This window comes from Nyctereutes procyonoides, unplaced genomic scaffold (genome assembly GCF_905146905.1).
Source record: "Nyctereutes procyonoides isolate TBG_1078 unplaced genomic scaffold, NYPRO_anot_genome, whole genome shotgun sequence".
In the NCBI taxonomy this organism is placed as follows: domain Eukaryota; kingdom Metazoa; phylum Chordata; class Mammalia; order Carnivora; family Canidae; genus Nyctereutes; species Nyctereutes procyonoides.
In genome coordinates, this window is record NW_026575159.1 from 68,088 (window position 1) to 89,828 (window position 21,741).

The 21,741-nt window shown below is 38.6% G+C and overlaps 1 protein-coding gene across 5 annotated transcripts in view; it reads left to right on the forward strand.

Moving 5' to 3' along the window:
• The first annotated feature begins 600 nt into the window (after positions 1-600).
• The window catches only part of RIMS2 (regulating synaptic membrane exocytosis 2), a 583,644-nt gene continuing 562,503 nt past the window's right edge, over positions 601-21,741 (forward strand). For all 5 annotated transcript variants that reach the window (XM_055314266.1, XM_055314267.1, XM_055314268.1 and 2 more), the window contains exon 1: positions 601-776. In XM_055314266.1, coding sequence (XP_055170241.1) covers positions 601-776 — 176 coding nt within the window. The remainder of the gene's footprint in view (positions 777-21,741) is intronic.

The following is a 21,741-nucleotide window of genomic DNA, read 5'->3' on the forward strand; positions in this document are numbered from 1 at the left end:
CGGCGGGACGGCCGAGCGGCTCCTCCGGGAACCCAGCCCGGTGCCTCACTACCCTCGCGGCCCCCCGCCCCGGCGCCCCGCCCGCGGGAGGCCGCTGCGTCCCCGCGCTCCGAGCAAGTTCCCGGGACTCCCCCGGGGGCCGGGCCGCGGCTCACCCTCTCCCCTCCGCGGCGGCGCGCGCCCCCGCCGGACACACTCGCGCCCCGGCCGGCGCGCCGCCCTCCCGCCCGCTCCCTCCAGTCACCCCACCCTTAGCCGTCCCCGCCACCCTACTCCGCACCCTCCCCCGCCGCTCGGCGCACACCGCGGCCCGGCCCGGCCTCCCGCTCCTCCGCCAAACCGCTCACTTGCCAGCCCTTCGCCCCCGGGAAGAAGAAACATTTCCCGGAGCGCGCTCCCAGCCCTCGCTCCCCCCGCCCCACCCCGGCTCTTTTTCTCTCGGGGGAGGGGGGCTGCCGCCTCGGACTGAAGGCCACTGATTTGTATGCATTTGTCCCAGCGCGGGAGGCTGCCCCAGCCGCCCGCGCGGGTGCCGCCGCCGCCGCCGCCGCCGCCGGAGTTGCCTGCCTGCCTCCCTAGGGTGGGTGAGCTCCACCAAACATGTCGGCTCCTGTCGGGCCGCGGGGCCGCCCGGCTCCCACCCCGGCGGCCGCTCAGCCGCCCCTGCAGCCCGAGATGCCCGACCTCAGCCACCTCACGGAGGAGGAGAGGAAAATCATCCTGGCCGTCATGGATCGGCAGAAGAAAGAAGAGGAGAAGGAGCAGTCGGTGCTCAAGTAAGGACCCGGCTCCATCTTCCCGCCTCCCTCCCTCCCTCCCCTCCGCCCCCACAGCCGCTGCCCTGCTGCCGCCGGCGCGCCCCGGATCGCCGCCCTCCCTCCAGCCGGCGGCGCCGGGGCCACGAGGGCTGCGGCCGGCGCCGGCCGCCGGGACTGCTTTGTGGGTGTCCGAGCGCGGGGGTGTGTGTCGGGGAGGGAGGGCGCCGAGGCCGTGAGACGAGAGGGTGGCGAGCCTCTGGATCGTTGCAGTTTTCCCGGGCGTCCTTCCGGCTTTCCCCGCGGGCCAGCTGGGCTCGAGGGCCCCCGCGGGGCTGGAGCGGAACCCCGACTCCGCGCGTCCCCTCTCCTGTCCAGCCGCCCCCGCGCGGAGGCAGTGACTGGGGCGGTGAATCCAATATGGCCGTGCACAGGTGCTCCCCGGCCGGGACCCGGCGAAGGCGCGCCGCCGGGGACGCGGGCGCGGGCGCGGGCGCGGCCGGGGGCCCCGGGCCCGGGTTTCCGCAGGGCGGTTCTGCCTGCGACGCGGAGACGAGCAGAGCTGCCCGTGGTCGCCGCGGGCAGGGGGGCGGCGGTGCGGGCGAGGGGCCTAAGCCCTGGCAGGTCTCGGGTGGGTGTGCGGCCGCCGCCATCTTCCAGCCCCTCCCCCTCGGCGGGTTCTAACACCCTGCGCTCTGCTGTTCTTCCTGTTTGCAACTAGTCAATCTGTTTGATCCTGAGGAGACTCTGAAGAGGCTCCCGTTCCTACCACTACTGCGGTGTGGGATGCTTCCTGCCTTACTAAGTTCTACTGCTCGTGTCCACAGTCTGGGCAGCCGGGATCTTGCCGAGGGTGGGATGGTAAAGGCAGCACCCAGGCGTCTCGGTTTAGCGCTGTGTAACTTCAGCACCAGGGAGCTGTCCAGACGCAAATGCGGCTTTGAGACTCCTTTTCTTCTCACTCTGAGCAAAGATTTGTTTCTGCGGGTTTGCTTTTCAGTGTTTTATGGGCATTTGATTTCTCAGTTACTGTAGGAAAGAGATTGTGCAGAAGAGGCGTAACCTTTTTATGTTTTTTCCAACTCAGCTTTTTTTTCTTTTTCATTTTACTTGAAATGAATTATTCACTAGGAGATTGACTTGTACAGTTTGTGTGCCAAAGGTGGGATGGTTCATTGGTGTGTGATCAAATACACTTTTCCCATATTCTCCACAGTAACACACAGTGAAAGAGTAGAGTTCCTCTATGAAGGAACTAATACGCTGACCTCTAATCATGTAAATTTTGAAAACAGGTTGTCGAATTCAGTATTCTTTAATGCACTTATAAAGAAACAAGTTTCTGTCTATACATATATTTTCATATTTTATAAGAATACCATGAACTATGGTAACAGGTGCATCAAATATTTGTACATATTTGAGAAAAAAATTTCTCAAAAAATATTGAAGCACTAAGAGAGCAAATGTTCCTGACATATTAATTGGAATAAAGAAGAATCACTTCTTCAAAGCTAATTCCTGGGTTTGGAGGCTTGTTTAGGAATATGATTTATTAGTCAGCTTGGCAAGTGAAAAACAGTTAAGAGATTTAAGTGCTTATTTTAACTAATGGAGGAATAAAGCATAAATTTTGAAGCTTTTTGAGCATTCTACTCACTTAGCTTTACTACATACACTGACCACTCCAAGCTTTTGATAACTTAGGGTTTGATATTTAGATATGTGAATCTATATTTTTTACTATACTTGCAATAAAATTAGTGGTGCCAAAATGATGTCAAATAAAATGTGGTTTTATTTCTTTGACCCACATATTTAAATGTACAGTGTGTTTTTATTTCTTTATAGTGTGCTAAATCATAGAATTACTGGCTAGTTCACTGTAGTTCCAAATCCATTTATTGTTCTGAAAAATAGAAATGTAAACGAACTTTTGAATACTAAATTAAGAATTACTCAGAGTGACCAGTATGTTATATTAGGAAAATGTTGTGAAAGGGTTTTTCAAGTAGGTTCATTACATTACATACATTTCTGTGTAAACCAACATACCATGCAAATATATATAGTGTTCATACATTCATATTTGCATAGTTTAGGTAGAAACATTCTCTAAACATACATTCACACGGCCTATGAAATTACACTGATGAAAAATCTATTCTTTATTTTAAATATGTTTGCATTTCTACCTAACAGTCTTGGAAGGAGACATGCCTAAAAATGGCCTACATGGTTTCAGAATTATTTTTATATTCATTTTAACAAGAAGTTTCTTGGAGGTTAAAGCATAATATACTTAAAAATTTAATTTTACATGTTCTTTAAGAATGTTTTCGGCTTTTGTAATAAAGTAAGACTAGGCAAGGAAAATGAGGAAAAGATTAGACTTTCTGATAGAATTATAAGAAAAGATTGTTTTGAAGAATTTTATAATTTATTAAGTAATATTATTGGGTATTAAGTTATAAATACTATGTATAAGAAAAAATAGTACTAGTATTCTTCAATGATTACTATTTCTCATTAAATTTTAGGGGCCATTTTATCTGGTCAAGACTACATTATCTTTTGTTTTTCTTTAAAAGAGTGGTGTCCATTTAATTGCATTTTAACATCTCTTCTGAGAGAAGGTCATGGACAGAGAAACTGAAAATCAAATTCATGTCTGCTGCTTGTAACAACTATCTTAAAAGATAAGTTTGATGTGTGAAAAATTGAAACCATTGGATGAAAATATTTTCATACTAAGTATTCATACAAAGTATGCATACCAAAGTACATCACAAGATGATATATTGGAGTGCAGGAAGAGAATATTAAAACTTATATTCCTATTTCTATTTTTACTTGAAAAAGAAATTAAATTTTACTGATATTTAATATATGGATTGACACAATATTAAGATGCATATGCTTTGTGAGTAAATATGCATGTATTAAGAAGTTCATGCCTGAGATATTCTTAATGAGAGAGGTGAGCAATCAAAGGAGATTAAGACCACTATAGTAGTCTGTCTCTTTACGAAGAGAATTAATTAGGAACTATTTATATTTAATTATTATCAATTTCTTCAAAGCCTTGCTGAACATCCACATACTCTGGAAGTCTTCTATCATCATCAAGTAACTTCATTTTACATGAGATTGAGATACTAAAATTTTGGAAGCATTTTTATATCTCAGATCCCTCAATAGATCAGTAATTACTTTTTTTTTTTTTTATCCTTACATGAACATCCTTTTATAGTTTTAGTTTTGATAACTCAATATACTGGTAGAATCTATAATGTTCTTTTACTTACTAGTATTTTTAAGCCTTGTCTTTCAAGATTGTAAACTTCTTGAAGGTAAGAATAAAAATGTACTCTTCTTTGGAGTTTGTGTTTTGGAGCATTTTTAACACCTGCACCTATTAGTTACCTAACAAGTAATGTTGTTGTTAATGAGGCAGATTACACATTTTGTTGGGAAAATGAAGATACTTTTTTTGGAAAGAAAAGCATAATTTATTAAGTCTATATTTTCCAATGAGTTTTTTTTTTAATTTATTTTTTTGGTGTGATATTGGGGAAAAATATATGAGAAAAGCAAAACCACTGAAATCAATAGAAAAGTTTTCATTCAGTAAATATTGAAATTTTTATATATATATCATAGGTTTTTTTTCAGATGAGGTTTTTTTTTTTTTTTAAAAAAACAAATTAGAAATTATGTTTCTTGATGTGCAAATTATCTTTTGATTCTATGTTTGGATTTTCTGTTAATGTTAAAGGGATAAAATTTGCCCCCCAAATAAAGGAAGACAATGAGGAAAAGTTTAATGATAGATCAGAGTGATAATTTAGCTTACATTTAAAGCATAGACTAGCAGTTCTGAATTTTTTTAAATTTAATTTTACAAATATTTTTCAAAGTCAATTTATAAGTTTCTTTATTTAATGGATAATATATACTTATATAAAATTTCTTAGCTATATATTCCCCCAAGCCAGAGGCAACGACTTGTGCCAGTTTATTGTATTACTATTCTAGAAATATTCCATGCATAAGAGTAGATATGTATGTATATCACATATTGTGTGTGTCTGTAATGAGTGTGTGTTTGTGCACACAGATATATGGATGGATGTATATGTGGAAACATAAAAAACACAAATGTGTATTGCAGTTTACTTTTTAGGAGATCATTTCCACACCCATTAATATATAGTTTTCTTGTTCATTTTAATGGCTGCATAATATCTCATTTTGTGAATGTTCTGTACTTTCTTTGACTAGAACCGTATTTTTGGGTATTTAGGTTGATTCTAATTATTTTGCCATTAGGAACAACACTGTGATAAGTATCTTTGTACATACATGATTTCCTACATACGTGAATATATCTTTGGAATAAATTCCTAGAAATGCATTGTTGGGTCAAAAGGTCTGTGTATTTTAAATGTTAGTAAATATCGCCAAATTTACTTTCATAGAATAAGTATGCATAAATAACATAAACTAGGGAGACTCCCACATCCTTTCCAATCCAGTGTGTGATAATCTTTGTCAATATTTTTGTGAAAAATATGCCATTGTAGACTTAATTGAAGTTTTCTTTTTTTTTTAATTTTTTTTTTGATTTTTATTTATTTATGATAGTCACAGAGAGAGAGAGAGAGAGAGAGGCAGAGACACAGGCAGAGGGAGAAGCAGGCTCCATGCACCGGGAGCCCGATGTGGGATTCGATCCGGGGTCTCCAGGATCGCGCCCTGGGCCAAAGGCAAGCGCCAAACCGCTGCGCCACCCAGGGATCCCTTGAAGTTTTCTTATTATCAGTATGGCTGATTTGTTTTTTACATTTATTTTACATTTGTTTAGAGTCTTTTGTCTTTTTTTTTTGATCACTTTTAGTGATTTATAGAAGCTCTTTTTATTGTCATTTGTTTATGACCTTGTTTATGCCTTTTATGACGGTCAAGATTTTTAAAAAATGTGTTTGAATTTATTATTTTGTGTTTTATAGCTTTGGGGTTTGTGTTGTACTTAGAATGATCTTTCTCATTCTAATATTTAAAAAGCTACCATATTGTCTTCTTATAGCTAAATGGAAATTTAAGACCATGGCATAATGCATAATGGATGCAATGCAATCATGAAGACTTTAAAATAAAAATCATTATGGTACATGTAAATAGCCATGGCCATTGTCAAAAATTGAAAACCTGTAGTTTCTAAGAATTTAAAATGCATTCCAAGACATCGATTGACTTATGAGACAGTACTTAATTCTTTATATATGTTCCACATTTTAAAGTAACTAGGACCATTAAATAATATCTTCTTGTTGACAATATATATTGATAAAGAACTGATCAAACTGTGTGATGAAGAGAGAGGTAATGGAGGCAAGTGTGAGGGACCAGATGGATTTTGACTTGAAACCTTATTTTACTAATTAATATCTGTAAGGTCTTACTTATATTGTTAAGCACTCTGAGCCCATGTTTCCTCATCTGCATTATCTGAATAGTACCTTACACCTACCTCGAAGGATTGTTGTGAGCAATATAGACTAGATGTCCTGTCATAAGTAGGTGTGCAACAAATAGTCGTTATTAATTGATTATAGACAACAGTTTCTAAATGTTAATATTATCATAACATTCCTGGGTGAAATCTTACTTTTTTTTGAAAAAATAAATTGAGACATTCTCTTCCTTCTCTACTGAGAAGCCAAAAAACTACCTACCTGAAGATTTTTAAGTTACTTCATTATTTATCTAGAAGACCAGGGATGGAAAGGGAAGGTGATGAGTTAGAAGCAATTTCCTCAGCAAAAACCATTCTTAGAGAGTCTGATAACTAAGGCGTAGTACTGAAAATAATACAGCAAATTATTGGTTATTGGCAAGATACTGATTGTCTTGGGTAAATGTGAGGGAACTAATTTGTGCAAATTACTCTGTGATTGTCCTTAGATTTGCCTCGGATCAATTTTTTACTTTATTAATAAATAAAAATATGTATTTACTTATTTGTCTTATTCATATTATATATGAGAACTCAGAGAATCTTTTCAGGTTAATGGATTCTGAAGAATTATTATGGTTCAGAGTACTCTCCTTTCCATTGCTTCTCGGAAACACAAAATCTTTGTATGACTGCCTCTTTCTTATCTTTCTGACCATAGCTTCAAGTTTGCATTCTTAGAGAGCTTTCTTACCCAAACATTCTTAAGTAGGTTCTCCTCTTCCTTCTTTTCCACATCTTTCATATTTCCCCGGTTATGCTTCTTAAAACTTACCATTTCTTTGTTTATAGTCTGTCTACCTTGCTAGATGATTAACTCCCAGAGAGCAGATACCATGTCTGTCTTGCTCACCATTTTAGCCTCAGCTTCTAACCTAACACACAATGCTTTATGCATGGTAGTACTAAAAAATATTAGTTGGGTGAATGAATGAAACATTGAGAATGAGATACTGTGTTCATTTGGGTCCTGCTTGTTTTCTTTTTTTTTTTTAATTTTTTTAAAAAATTTATTTATGATAGTCATACAGCGAGAGAGAGAGAGGCAGAGACACAGGCAGAGGGAGAAGCAGGCTCCATGCACCGGGAGCCCGACGTGGGACTCGATCCCGGGTCTCCAGGATCGCCCCCTGGGCCAAAGGCAGGCGCCAAACCGCTGCGCCACCCAGGGATCCCGTGGTCCTGTTTGTTTTCAAGGTGAAATTCAATAGTCTAAAAGAAAAAGATATGCTTGGGTAGTAGTGCCCTTATTTTTTGAAATCAATTATAATTTTTAAATATATGTCCAGTTTTGCTTATATAACTAGAAGCAAAATTAGAGTATTTGCGTGTGATTGCAACTCATCTTTCTTTTAGGCTAAGCACATATCTGTTTTGACTAGAGACCAGAAGAGTACTGTGATATGTTGTTTTGAAATTTTAATTATTTTCTAATATAAGGAATATTTTGCTTTAAAAATTATTACTTTACTTTGGAAGTATTTGTAAATTTCCAGTGTGTTTACCAGAGCTGAATGGTAAGTGGTGTACAGACTATTGGTTAGAAACAATTCTTCCCAGAGGCAGACAATCAGAGGCCAACCATAGTCATATGAACACATTGAAATGTAAAATGTAGGGGATCCCTGGGTGGCGCAGCGGTTTGGCGCCTGCCTTTGGCCCAGGGTGCGATCCTGGAGACCCGGGATCGAATCCCATGTCGGGCTCCCGATGCATGGAGCCTGCTTCTCCCTCTGCCTGTGTCTCTGCCTCTCTCTCTCTCTGTGACTATCATAAATTAAAAAAAAAAAAAAGAAATGTAAAATGTAATGAAAAAAAACACAATATAGGGATTTTTAGTACATCATGATCATAGTAAAAAATATGTCAGATTAGTTAATTGAGAGTTTGTTTTCTCTTTGGTATTGTTTGAGGGGGTCAGACATTTTATCCTTTTTAATTCTCTAGAAATTTTACTCCTACTAGATAGTAAAGATTCTAGACATTAGAGATACTGTTGTATTCACTAGTCATCTGATGAAGTGCAGATATCTATCTTTGGGTGTTAAAATGCTTTGAACCATTATCAGCTAACTCTGTAGGAACTCACTATAAGAAACATGGTAAACCATAATTACAATATTGCATGTAAGTGCTAGGAGACCACTGTGCACAGTGTATCATAGGTATATTCATAGAAGGGGAGCACTTGATCCAATTTGGAGGATGACCAGGCTCCTAGGCTGAGGCTCATAGGATGAGTAGATGTTAGTTGGGCAGAAAAAGACATTCTAAGCAAAAATATTAACACTCTCAAGTCTTCCTACTCTACCCTTTAACTTTCTTTGTAATAGAGAGGCAGGACATGGTCAAGAAACTGACTTGAAGTGGTTTAGAAGGTCTGGAGCATAGGGTTTATTGGTGAGTTAGTAGAGGAGACTTGAGAGATGGTAAGGGTCAGAGCTTCAAAGACGTTATATGCTCTTCTTTTGGTTTGGCTTTAATCGAGAGGGCAGGAGGGAGTCATGGGAGGATTTTAAGCAGTGACACAATATAATCAGACTTTTGTTGAAAAAACTCCCGCTCTTACAGAACGGGGGATTGATGAGAATATGTAATGCTAGAGACAAGAGCACTGTTTAGGATACTCTTCTAGTAGTCCAAGTGACACATGATGTAGATATGAAAGAAGGCAGTCCTGGTGGAGGTCAAGAGGCAGGATAGCTTTGGAAATATTTAGGTGCCAAATTACTGGGATTTGCCAATAGTATAAAGTAAGCTCTTATGATGCCTAATATGCCCAACTGACTAGCATACATAATACATATCTATCTTTGCTCATCTCACTGATGGTTAGCTTTCTAAACTGGTCTAGTCTCAGAACCATAGTTCTCTTGAGAGAGCACTTGGGGGAAAGGCTTCTTTTATTGTTTTACTTATTCCAAACAGTTTTTTTAAAGATTTTATTTCTGTTTATATATTCATGAGAGAGAGAGAGAGAGAGAGAGAGAGAGGCAGAGACACAGGCAGAGGGAGAAGCAGGCTCCATGCAGGGAGCCTGATGTGGGACTTGATCCCGGGACTCCAGGATCATGCCCTGGGCCCAAGGCAGGCGGCTTAATTGCTGAACCACCCAGGCGTCCCTATTCTAAACAGTTTTTAATGTGAATACTTATACTAGAAGTGACTACAACTTTGATATAGTAGGGGTAGGATGGGAAATAATAGAGTAATAGTAGGAAGCACAAAAAGGGAGAAAGAACAGAAGGCAAAGAAAAAGGGAAGAAGCTCAGGACTCTTTGAATCCGTTCATAATTGTGAGGAAGCCTACTTAACATTTTAACTTAGAAAACTTTTTTCCTACTGAATATATTACCATTGTATAATTTTTTCAAAACTGCAGGTCTGCTTTCCTTTTATTGAAGATTCCTTGCTCCCATTGACAACTTCATCTCCATGAATTTCTCATCATCTGGTTTTGTTTCATTCTTTGGGTATTTTTAACTATTACACAATCTTTGTTTTAGATGTTAGATTTAACTAGGACAAATTTCCTTTCTTGTATATATTCCTCTATCACCTCCAAGAGAATTTTGGAAATGTGAGTATACTTTAGGAGAATATAGAAAAAAGATTAGCTGTGGAAATGACATTGTGGTTGGTGAAGATTCTGTTCTTTATATTAGCTTAGTGAATTATTGCAGGTTTCAGACAGTGCTGTGTTATGAAAGAGAGATAAGTTTTGTTGGATTTTGTGATGGAAAGTTTTAGAAATAGGATTAGAAGTAGGATTCTAGAAAGGGAAAAGTTTAGAATAGGTTTAGACCCAGGAGTGATAAAATATGATTTCAGATACTAAACAATACAGCTAGATAACAGAATAAAACCATAATGGTATCTTTGATAAAGGGTTTGCTTCTCAGACACATATATGAACAATCTGTTTTATTACACATCACATTACACAGAACTCCTTTGGACTAAAAGCTGCAATAATTAATGTTTTTCTTCTCACAAATATATTTTTTTTGTAAAAACAAATTTTGTAGTGGAGATAGCTAGGTTTTCATCAGGTATTTACATTTCTCTTTCACAGAGTTGTTGCTGCCCAGCTGCCTAGCCCTGTACTACCTTTTTTCAGATTTCCTTGTTTCTAAATGGGTTCATGGTGATTAAGTTCTGGCTGACGATTTAGGACCCCCCCCCCCCAACTCCACTCCATTAGACTTTTTATGAATAAGACATATGTTTCTGGGTTAAGTCAACTGATTTTAGGGGTGTGTCTATTACTGTGGCTATCTTAAGTAATATCAATCCTCTTGTTAGTATCTGTTATTTGTTTAACTTTGGGAAAACTTTAAAGTCCCCATCTGCACTGGTTGACTCCAGAAGTACTTCCATGGTACTGAACTTTATTACCATAAGTTGATTTCTCTTTGATGATTGTCTGGCCTAAATTAATGTAAGTCTTAACTCAGCCATCGGATTCTTGAGTACAGAATTTACTAGGGAGGGTCTGTTCTATCTGCTTGGGGACAATTGGGCTCAACCCCAACTGGGGATTTGTTATTGAAGGTACAAGAAGGCACAGCCACTGAATCATAATAGATACTTGCTCTGGAAGCAAATACAGGATAAAGACTTCATGACAAAACAAAAATTTGCAATCATAGGATCCATTTTAGAGTCTCGTGTTAGATGTTTTATAGGTTGAAGGTTCATGGTTAAATTCCATTTCCAAACTAAAGGTTAGGAAAATTTATAGCAATTGGAAGTAAATTTTATAAGACCGGAGAGATACAGTTGAATGTCATTGAACTTTTATTACTGCATGTTACATAGTTTTTCCTTTCACCCCTCTAGATCTACTCCTACTCTACTGCTTTTCCCTCATTTTGCTGTATATAGTGGGAGACTGACCTCTATGGATTGCACCAATGGGGTCCCTTGTCCCTGACTTTTAGTTGGGTTTTGTGTCTTAAGATATTTGCAGTTTGGAGGGAGGGAGGACAGTGAGGTCACATTATTTGTTTGCAGGCTTCCTTCAAAGGAAGGAACTTGCCTTTGCAGTTGGTTGTGTCTTTCTGTTGAAAACAACAGTTCCATCTGCCGGCCCTTTAGTATATCTATTTTCTTCTGGTTCTGGAAATTGCTTTTCAGGCCGCTGCACTGCTTGTTGATTTCCTTAAACCCTGCCCACACCTTTGTGAAATAGTCCCTTTATTAAACTCTAGTCAGTTTGGATATGCCATGTGTTTGCTGCTAGGACTCAGAATAATACACTGTGGTTCAGTAAAAATTTATTGGGATTATGAATGTGAATGGACCATAACTTGAGGTAGTCACAATCTACTTTCTTCAATATGTCCACAGTAATTTTTTAATGAATTCCTCTATGTGTCATGTTCTTTAATTCTTTTTTTCCCTTTAATTTTTCGATTATGCACCTGCCCTTACTCTACCTGGTGAGCAGTTTTTTGCTTACCTCCATTGCCTTGAGGAGATACAGTCCTTTGATACATTTCTGTTAGCTCTCTCTTTTCTCAATTGTTATCGCATTTAAAAAATATTTTATTTTTAAATTTTGGTTTAACCTAGGCAATAAAACATTAAAAGTATCTATGAAATAAAGTAGAAAAAGAACATGATCCAAGGCTGTCCTTCAAAATTACTAATATAAATCCATGTCTCAGTCTGTAGTTGAATATGTTAGACTAGACTAGAAGTCAGGAGTCCAGTCAGAAGACAGCAACTACAATAGTAATTTGAACAGGAAGACTTTAATATAAAGGTTATTAACCTGTAGCAGGGAGCAGCCACTTCTTTTAGTGCTGAGGCTGAGTACCCAAGAAAGGAACAAATTTGGAAGAGATTCCTTCCCCTTCAAGGTTGTGGCTGAGGTTCAGCCCTTGTTAGAAGGTGTGGCTGTGGCCCATTGAGCTGCCTCAAGCTGAGGCAGGCAAGCTGGAAATTTGTGAGGGTGTTGGTAGGGCTTGCAGAGAAGCTGGCCAGAGTTTTCAGAAAACTGGCTGGGAAGCCACCTAATGGAGTGCCTGTTGGGGTGCTACTGAAAATGATGGAAAGACGCCCACTGGGGTAGTAGGGAAACATGTTAGGAGGGTGAGTGCCACTGGTGCCCTGTAAGCTCCTGGCAGCCAAGGAACACAAAATAACTACCAAAGCACCCAGAACCAGAAAGAGAAGCCCCTTCTTCCTTTACTGTTGCTTTGGCTCCCTCTGCCGACAAAGCTTAACACTGTGCCAACTGGTGAAGGACAAATGGTTATAGAGTCCATATCCAGTATCAAAACAGGACAAAGAAGGGTGGGTTTACTGAGTAGAAGTAAATTTATAAGCTGTGCTCTCCCTAAATATCAGTAGCTTAAAACAATATAGGTTTATTTCCTTTTCATGCTGTATGTTTTCTCTGGGGCACTTGGGGGCACATCCTCGTTCTGGGACAGGCTGATGGAGAAGTGATCTGGGACATTGAGAACAGTGAAAAGAGAAACTGTGGTGAACTGCAAGTTGTCTCTTCAGGTTGCCTCTCAGAAATATATAAAAAACTTGTGATCACAACTCATTGGCCAAAACAAGTTGCCTGATCGTGCCTCACTGGGGGCAGAGTACAATCCTACCATGTATGGAAGGAAAATCAGCAATATTTGTTGAAAAATATAATTACCACAAGATTGACAGGATTAGAAAATTAGTATTAGAAAATTTGCACTTGCTAGGATAATTACTTATATTTCTTCCTCTCAAATTTTATTTGTTTTGTAGTTCTTATGAGTTTTAGTGAAAAGTAGCATCAAGATAAAAATTGATGGTGCTCTTAACTTCTGGATAAGGAACCTCAAACCAGAGAGTGAACTTACGCATTTGTGTAAAACAGTGAAGCTGTAAATAATTTCAGTAGCACGAAGTATATTTTTTTGAAGGTTAGATACAGAATTTATTTTTAAATTTTGCATTAACAATTTTAAAAAATACTTCATTCATTATTATTTATTTATTTGACAGAAAGGGCACAAGCAGGGGGAGTGGCAGAGGCAGAGGGAGAAGCAGGTTCCCCGCTGAGCAGGGAATCCAACATGGGGCTTGATCCCAGGATCCTGGGATCATGACCTGAGCCAAAGGCAGATGCTTCACCAGCTGAGCCACCCAGGTGCCCCAATTTTGTATGAGAAATTTTACATTAACCTATGCTGATGTGATGTCACATGAAATATGAAATGCCTATTTATGTAGAAAAGGTTTTTTCATTTATGGTCAGTCGTGTATAGAGGAATGAAAAACAAGATCTGGCGATTTGATTAGAGTTCTTGCTTTCAGCATTAACAAGCTCTGTTTTCTAGAAGAAGTCACTTAACCTCCCTAAACTCTGTAAAATGGAAATTGAAAACCCATGTCCAAAATCCCTTAACTCAAACTTGTATGAGATGTGTTTTAGAGGTTTTTGATTTTGGAAATGTAAAAATGCACATACCTTATAATATGTGACTCTTATCAGGATCAGGACAGCAGCTCCTAATCAAACACATTTATATTTCTTCAGTGAAACATGAATATTTACAAATTAATTAGATAAAGACTGTATATAGCCTCATGCTAATTCAGATCAAGAATTTTGGCCAGGCTTATAGAAAAAGTTCTGTTTTCAGAGCTTTGTGGGTTTTGGGACTGTTGGTAAGGAATTATGGGCTTTTGGTATTTTTATCATAGGGTTAAAGTGACACTATGTAAATGAAAGTGACTTTAAGCTATAAATCACTGTAACATGCTAATTATTGCAATCACAGTAGCGATTGATGTTATCATTGTAATCAGCCATTTAAAATAATATTTAAAGGAAAGAATTGAAAATTGGATGTTGCTGCTGTAGGCGTACTTAAATAGATTAGTATTAGAGCATTTATTGATCTCAGATCATTTAAATTTTTATTAAAAATGATTTAAATGTTGTAGCCCGGATGGCTCAGTGATTTAGCACTGCCTTTAGCCCAGGGCGTGATCCCGGAGACCTGAGATCAAGTCCCACATCAGGCTCCCTGCATGGAACCTGCTTCTCCCTCTGCCTGTGTCTCTCTCTGCCTCTCTCTCTGTCTCTCATGAATAAGTAAATAAAATCTTAAAAAATAATAATTTAAATGGGACTGTTGCCAGAAGGAAAATATGTAAAATATGAAAAATCTGATCATGTCACTCTTTTCCTTAAAATATCTGTGTCTTCCCATTGCTACCTGCTCGTAGCCTTTAACTGGAGTCCTTCCTCTGAATGATGGTATACAGAAAATAATGAGGATTATTTTCTTAATTCTCCCAGGGATAGGTATATAACTACTACCATACTGGATGCATTAGAGATAAATTAATTTGTTATATACAATGGATGCCTTAGGACTTTATATATTTCTTTATTCATGAGAGACACAGAGACAGAGGGAGAGACATAGGCAGAGGGAGAAGCAGGCTCCCTGTGGGGAGCCCAGTGTGGGACACCATCCCAGGACCCCGGGATCACGACCTGAGCCAAAGGCAGACACTTAACCCCTGAGCCACCCAGGTGCCTCTGCTTTAGGATCTTTATTTTTTTTTTAAATTAAAAATTATTTATTTATTTATTTATGATAGGCACACAGTGTGAGAGAGAGGCAGAGACATAGGCAGAGGGAGAAGCAGGCTCCATGCATTTGGAGCCCGACATGGGATTGGATCCCGGGTCCCCAGTATCGCGCCCTGGGCCAAAGGCAGGTGCCAAACCGCTGCGCCACCCAGGGATCCCTGCTTTAGGATCTTTAGAGCATAATTCTCCCCCAGATTTCTGGTTGACAAAGGCTGGTGAGAATATACAATTCTTAGCGTGTTGTGATCTGACCTCTTTTTACTATTTGTAGTCTTGTTTTTTTCCCCATTATACCATATATTTTAGCTGCCTACTTACATTCCTTTACTTAGTGCTTCCTAAACTCTTTTATGTCATGCTACACAAAGAAAACAACAATAGACATATATGTCACGTTGGGGTAAACTGGAAAAGAGTTGGGGGCATCTAATGGGATTTTGTGAAAAAATAAATCACATTCTTACCACATTAATAAAACAATAGATGAGAACTATATGGTCCTTTCAATAGATGCAGAAAAAGCATTTGATGAAGTTGAATATCCATTCATAACAAAAACCCTCCACAAAGTAGGGGTAGAGGGAACATACATCAACATAATAAAGGCCATATATGAAAAACCCGCAGCTAGTATCATGCTCAATGGGGAAAAACTGAGAGAACAAATTAATGGTTACCAGAGGAAGGGATGAGCTAAATAGGTGATGAGTATTAAGGTGGACACTTGTGATGGGCACCCAGTGTTGTATGTGAGTGTTGAATCACTAAATTCTACTCCTGAATCTGTTACACTATCTGTTAACTAACTGGATTTAAATAAAAACTTGGGGGAAAAGCATCACATTTTCTATTACATAATTATAAGTGAAACAAAATGCAAAAGCATTATGGAAATAGTAAATGTTGAATTGTAAAAACTATTAAATGATATCCTTAGCTGGCTTCTATGAGCATACTTTTTATCACGTTTATGTACTTATTTTTTATTTTAAATTTTTTTAAAGATTTTATTTATTCATGAGAGACACAGAGAGAAAGAGAGGCAGAGACACAGGCAGAGGGAGAGGCAGGCCCCTCAGAGCCCGATGTGGGACTCGATCCCGGGGCCTCCAGGGTCACGCCCTGGGTGGAAGGCAGCGCTAAACCACTGAGCCACCCCGGCTGCCCTGTACTTTTTTTTTTATTTTTTATTTATTTTTTATTTTTTATTTTTTTTAAAAATTGTTGTTTCTCTGAAATTCACATTTGACTGAGCATCTCATATTTTTATTTTTTTTAAAGATTTTATTTATTTATTAAAGACACATGTCATTCATGAAAGACACACAGAGAAAGAGGCAGAGACACAGGCAGAGGGAGAAGCAGGCTCCATGCCAAGACCCTGATATGGGATTTGATCCCGGGTCTCCAGGATCTTGCTCTGAGCCAAAGGCAGGCGCTAAACCGCTGAGCCACCCAGGGATCCCTGTACTTTTTTTTAAAAACATAAATACATAATTCCTGACCAAGACTATTTAATGATGATCTCTTCAAATTCTTGTTGCTCTGCATTGACTAGAAGCTCTATAAGTAGTTGGTAGCAAATTGCAAGAAAACTTGTTTCTTTTTTTCTGATTAATGGAAATTCCTTTTATGCTGTTAAGTCTTGAAACTTCAGTCTCTTTAAATTTTGCCTCAAAGGTGGTAGCATTTAACTGCTTGCTCTTCCTTTTTTTCATTGACCAATGTAATGTTGAAATTTCTTCCCATATGTGAATGGGTTTCAAATCCAATTGAAGTTTTAAAAAATATCAATTATTTAATAATAATGTTGATATCCTTCAAGATTACAGTACTAGTCTTAATTAGGACTCAAATTGCAATATTGACTGTCACTGGTGAATAATCTTAACTTAATTTTTATGAAGCTGAACTGTTGCTTTAAATTTATAAACTTTGTAACACTCATTAATATGTTGTAGCATGGTTCATGGAAATTTTTGATTGAGTTCATCCATGTGTTTGAAACTGTCACTTAAATGAGCCATTGTTTTGAAGCCAATTACCAGCCTTCAACAGATCTGTAAAGTGAGTATCACTCACAATGTCAATGCTTATTTTTAACCCATAAACTTTAAAATGAAAGCTTTCCTTTTGAATAAACAACACACTGAGGTATGCAATAGCAGAGAGTTGTATTCCAAACTCATTTCTCTCTGTAAAACCAAAAGTAGTTGGTATTGTAGCAGTTTGGGATTGATTAGATTATTCATTTTGAGAACATTATTTAATGTGGAATCTCTATCTATAGGCAAGATTTTGCATTCACGAGCTTCTCTGGGAATAAGAAATAGTGTTACTTGAATTTCAATTTTTTCCAGAATAAACTCTGGTTGTAGAGACTTTGTTTTCTTGTCATAAAATTATACACTATTTCTATAATATTTTGTTTTGAAATCTGGTACTTTTTGCAAGACAATCTATTTTTTGTCATTTCTTTTCAGGAGCTATAATGTCAGTTATTAACTAGATTACTAACTGTAGATTCATTAATCTGCAGTGAAAACTTTAGTAATTTTCTTTTTATTTTTTTAAAATAATTTTCTTGACTAGAGTTGTCTGTTTCCTCTCACATTGCCATCAATATACGTACTAATAATATTATTAGTAATAATACACTTACTAATAATAATCTGTCTCCTTTTTTCTTCTTTTTGGTTTATTGATTTAAAATATAGTGTTGGCAGGGTTTTTTTTTCTTTTTTTTTTTTTTTTGAAGATTTTATTTTATTTGGGAGAGAAAGAGTGGGGTTTGGAGTGGGCAGAGGGAGAAGAAGAAGCAGACTCCTCGCTGAGCAGGGAGCCCCATCCTGAGCTCAATTCCAGGACCTGGAGATCATGACCTGAGCTGAAGGCAGATGCTTAACCAACTGAGCCACCCAAGCACCCTAGTGTTGGCAGTTTTTATGCAGACTGGTAAATAAGCAGTTATGCAATTGTGCATTGTTATTTTTCACTTGCAGACTTTTTTTTTTTTTTTTTAAGTTTATTTATTTAGGGCACCTGGCTGGCTCAGTTGGGGGAGTATGTGACTCTTGATCTCCAGGTTGTGAATTCGAGCCCCACATTGGATGTGGATTACTTAAAAATAAAATATAAAAAAAAGCTTATTTAAGTAATCTTTATGCCCAACGTGAGGCTTGGACTCATGACCTGAGATTAAGAGCTGCATGCTCTTCCAGCTGAGCCAGCCAGGTCTTCACTTGCAGACACTTTAAAAAGTTAAAATCTTTTGCCTTGTGGTAAGGTACTGGTATTGTTTACTTGGCCCATTACTTTGTGATAAACTTTTCATGCAGAGAGACATTCTGTTTGAAGAGAAGAATTATCAGGGTATGAGAATCATAGTTTGAGATCTGTATTATATTACTTAACTAGTGATTTAAACTTTTACTTTAATAATTAAAGTTTTCAAAATTCAGTTGCAATGATGCTAGAAGAAAGCTTAGCTTATGGATGCCTTGACATTGGTCTTGGCATTGAATTTGTGGATATGACTCCAAAAGCAAAGGCAACAATAGCAAATATAAAGAAGATTGGTTGGTGGTTATCAGAGGGGAAAGTGTGAAAGGAGTCAATTGTATGTTGACAGATGGTATCAAGACTATTGTGATCACTTTATAGTGTATACAGATATTGAATTATGTTGGACAGCTAAAACTAATATAATGTTATATATTACTTTTACTTCAAAAAAAAAAAAAAAAAGGCGGGCAAGCCTGGGTGGCTTAACAGTTGAGCGTCTGCCTTCGGCTCAGGGCATGATACTGGGATCCGGGATCAAGTCCCACATCGGGCTCCTTGCCTGGAACCTGCTTTTTCCTCTGCCGGTGTCTCTGCCTCTCTCTTTCTGTGTCTCTCATGAATAAATAAAAATAAATAAAAACTTAAAAAAAAAAAAGCCAATAAGAAAGAACAGAAAGGAAGAAGCAGGAAAGAAAGAACAAACAAAAAAATGACAAAATAATTTACATTCTAATAGGGACAATCTAATGTGAGATGGTGATGCAGATGAGGATAATGATAGCAATCATACATACTTAAATGCTAGAAAAATGTGAAAATAAGGGGAAATTAAATAAAAATAAATATTTTACATATCTTTGTAAAACAAAGAACTTCACTAATGATAACCCCATTGTGGCAAAAATAATTATACTACCTGAGATAATCCAAGGGGAAGGCCAGGGGAAGGTTCTACATGATGCCACTTCTACGAAGCCATGTATATACTTTCTCTATATATATACTATATATATACTCTGTACTCTCTAAAAGAATTTAGAAGAAATAAGTATTGTACATGTTTGTTTGCATGTAAATATTTCCAATTATAGCATATAGTATAGAAAACCAAAGATAATATTTTTTTTTTGCCTTAGATATTTATTCATTCTTTTAAATATGTGTGGTTTGAGTATTTGCCATACATGAGCCACTGTGTTCATATAGGAAATGGAGAGGAATAGGACATAGTGTCTGCCTTTGAGTTGCTCATAATCAAGTCGGGTACGAATCATGTAAATAAATAATAAAATACGTGATAACTGCCTTAAAATAGGTATTTGTCAATTGTTGAGCTGAACAAGAGAAAGGGGTAACCATAGGAACATGGAGCATGTGGGAGGAAAGGTTTTATAACCAAAAGAACATTTCGTGGCTTTGTAGGAAAAGTATAATTCAGTATGTGGAGGAGAAGGACATTCTAGATATGTGCAGAGCATGGACTGTGAAAGAATGTAGTGTCTTTGGGGGAATGATCGGTATTCCTATATTGCTAGGTGTGTGGAAGATGGGAGGAAGGGATAGAGTGGTGGAAGTTAGTTGATAGGAGTCAGTTGTAAGGAGCCTTGTATGCAGGACTGGTATTAGTCAACTATACTCACCAGTACAAAGATACTGGTTATTAAAATATTGAATCACTTTCATGCAGATTGGTAAATTTTATTGAGAGAATACATTATCTAATGATGTGGTCTAGAGCAATCTGTAGGGGTGGATTATGGGTCCTTACTACCTTGCTGGTGTGGATTAATGTGGCCCTGGAAGTCAAGTAGAGGCTGGTGTGTCAGTGCTTGCCTGATACTGCAAAAATCATGTTTTGAAGAAACTCAGTTACCATTAAGGACATAAAACCCTTACTACTTGTTTTCTTCAACTTTAATAGGAGATCTTATGGAATTGTTTTGGAACACATGCTTCCAATCTGCCACCAGATTTTGCAACAGGAATTTATATAACCATGCCATAGCTCAAACTGTCTCACAATTTACCATATGTTTCAATATTTCCAATGTTTTCAAACACTCCTCTTTCCCACTCTTTCCAGTTTACATTTCTCAGCTTTGTCCTGGCCTTTACCTCGTAGTTCTCATTCATTTCTGTGATTCATGCCTTCCAGTTAAGAGACAGTTCTGTACTGGTTCTCTTTCCTGCACCCTTTGCTAGGCTGTTAACATAATGCTTAATCCTCACTTTTTAGAACTCTTGGTCTCGGTACTTGTTTTTATGACTTTGCTACTTGTCTTTTACCTCTGTTTAAAAGTTAACTAGAGGGATCCCTGGGTGGCGCAGCGGTTTGGCGCCTGCCTTTGGCCCAGGGCGCGATCCCGGAGACCCGGGATCGAATCCCACGTCGGGCTCCCGGCGCATGGAGCCTGCTTCTCCCTCTGCCTGTGTCTCTGCCTCTCTCTCTCTCTCTGTGACTATCATAAAATTAAAAAAATAATAATAATAAAAGTTAACTAGAGTCCGAGACATGATTTAGCATCAGGCTGGCTCCTGCTATAAGATAGCAGTTCTCGTAAAAATTCCCCATTTATGAATCCTGTTTTTGTTTAGTTAGAATTGAGGGGAGTTTCTATAGTCTAAATCGTATAGTTGAGATAGCTTTGTAGAAGTTGCTGGATCTTTATGACTGCAAATATAGCCTTTTCTGCGTATTTTCCTCCTAATCTTGTGTTTCTTTAGCTGATTTCAAGGAGTCAAGGCAGTGCAGTGGGTGTAAGCAGCTGCACTTTCCCGTAAAGGAGAGGCTTTTGCATAAATCGACTCTGGGTCATAGCCTAATTTGCTAGTTGTATGACCTTGAGCAAGTCACTTAATCTTTGGGACTCTCTGTTGCTTTATCTTTAAGTTGAGAACAGTAATGCCTGGTTCCTAGGGTTGTGGTAAGATGCAAATATAGTGTACCTGCAGAGGAGAGGCAATAAACATTAATAGGAAAAATAAACATTTTGCCTTTTAGGTTACTTTTTCTGCTCCTAGTCTTGTGCTCATCATCCTATCTGAAGTTAGATTCATTTTTTTTATATGGAGGTCAATCTTGAGGTTAGCTGAGACTAGAGTGAGAGGAAGTGAAAAGAACATAGGTGAAATGCATCTGGGTATTTGTCCTTGAGCATTTTTTTCACTAACGGATTTTTGAGATTTTTGGTAATAGCAAATTGCCCTCTTGAGGCTAGAAATTTGAAAGTTCATTAGAACTTTTAAAGACTTTTTTTCAGGATCCCTGGGTGGCACAGCAGTTTGGCACCTGCCTTTGGCCCAGGGCGTGATCCTGGAGACCCGGGATCAAATCCCACGTCGGGCTCCCGGTGCATGGAGCCTGCTTCTCCCTCTGCCTATGTCTCTGCCTCTCTCTCTCTCTCCCTCTGTGTGACTATCATAAATTAAAAAAAAAAAAAGACCTTTTTTCTTGATATGTAAAAAAATAATAGTATTTAAAAATTGTTTTGTTTTATAAATTCTGCAAAAAATCTAAGCTCTGCTATGGACTTACCATCTAATTTGACAAGTGTCTATTTCAAGGGTATTCATTACCT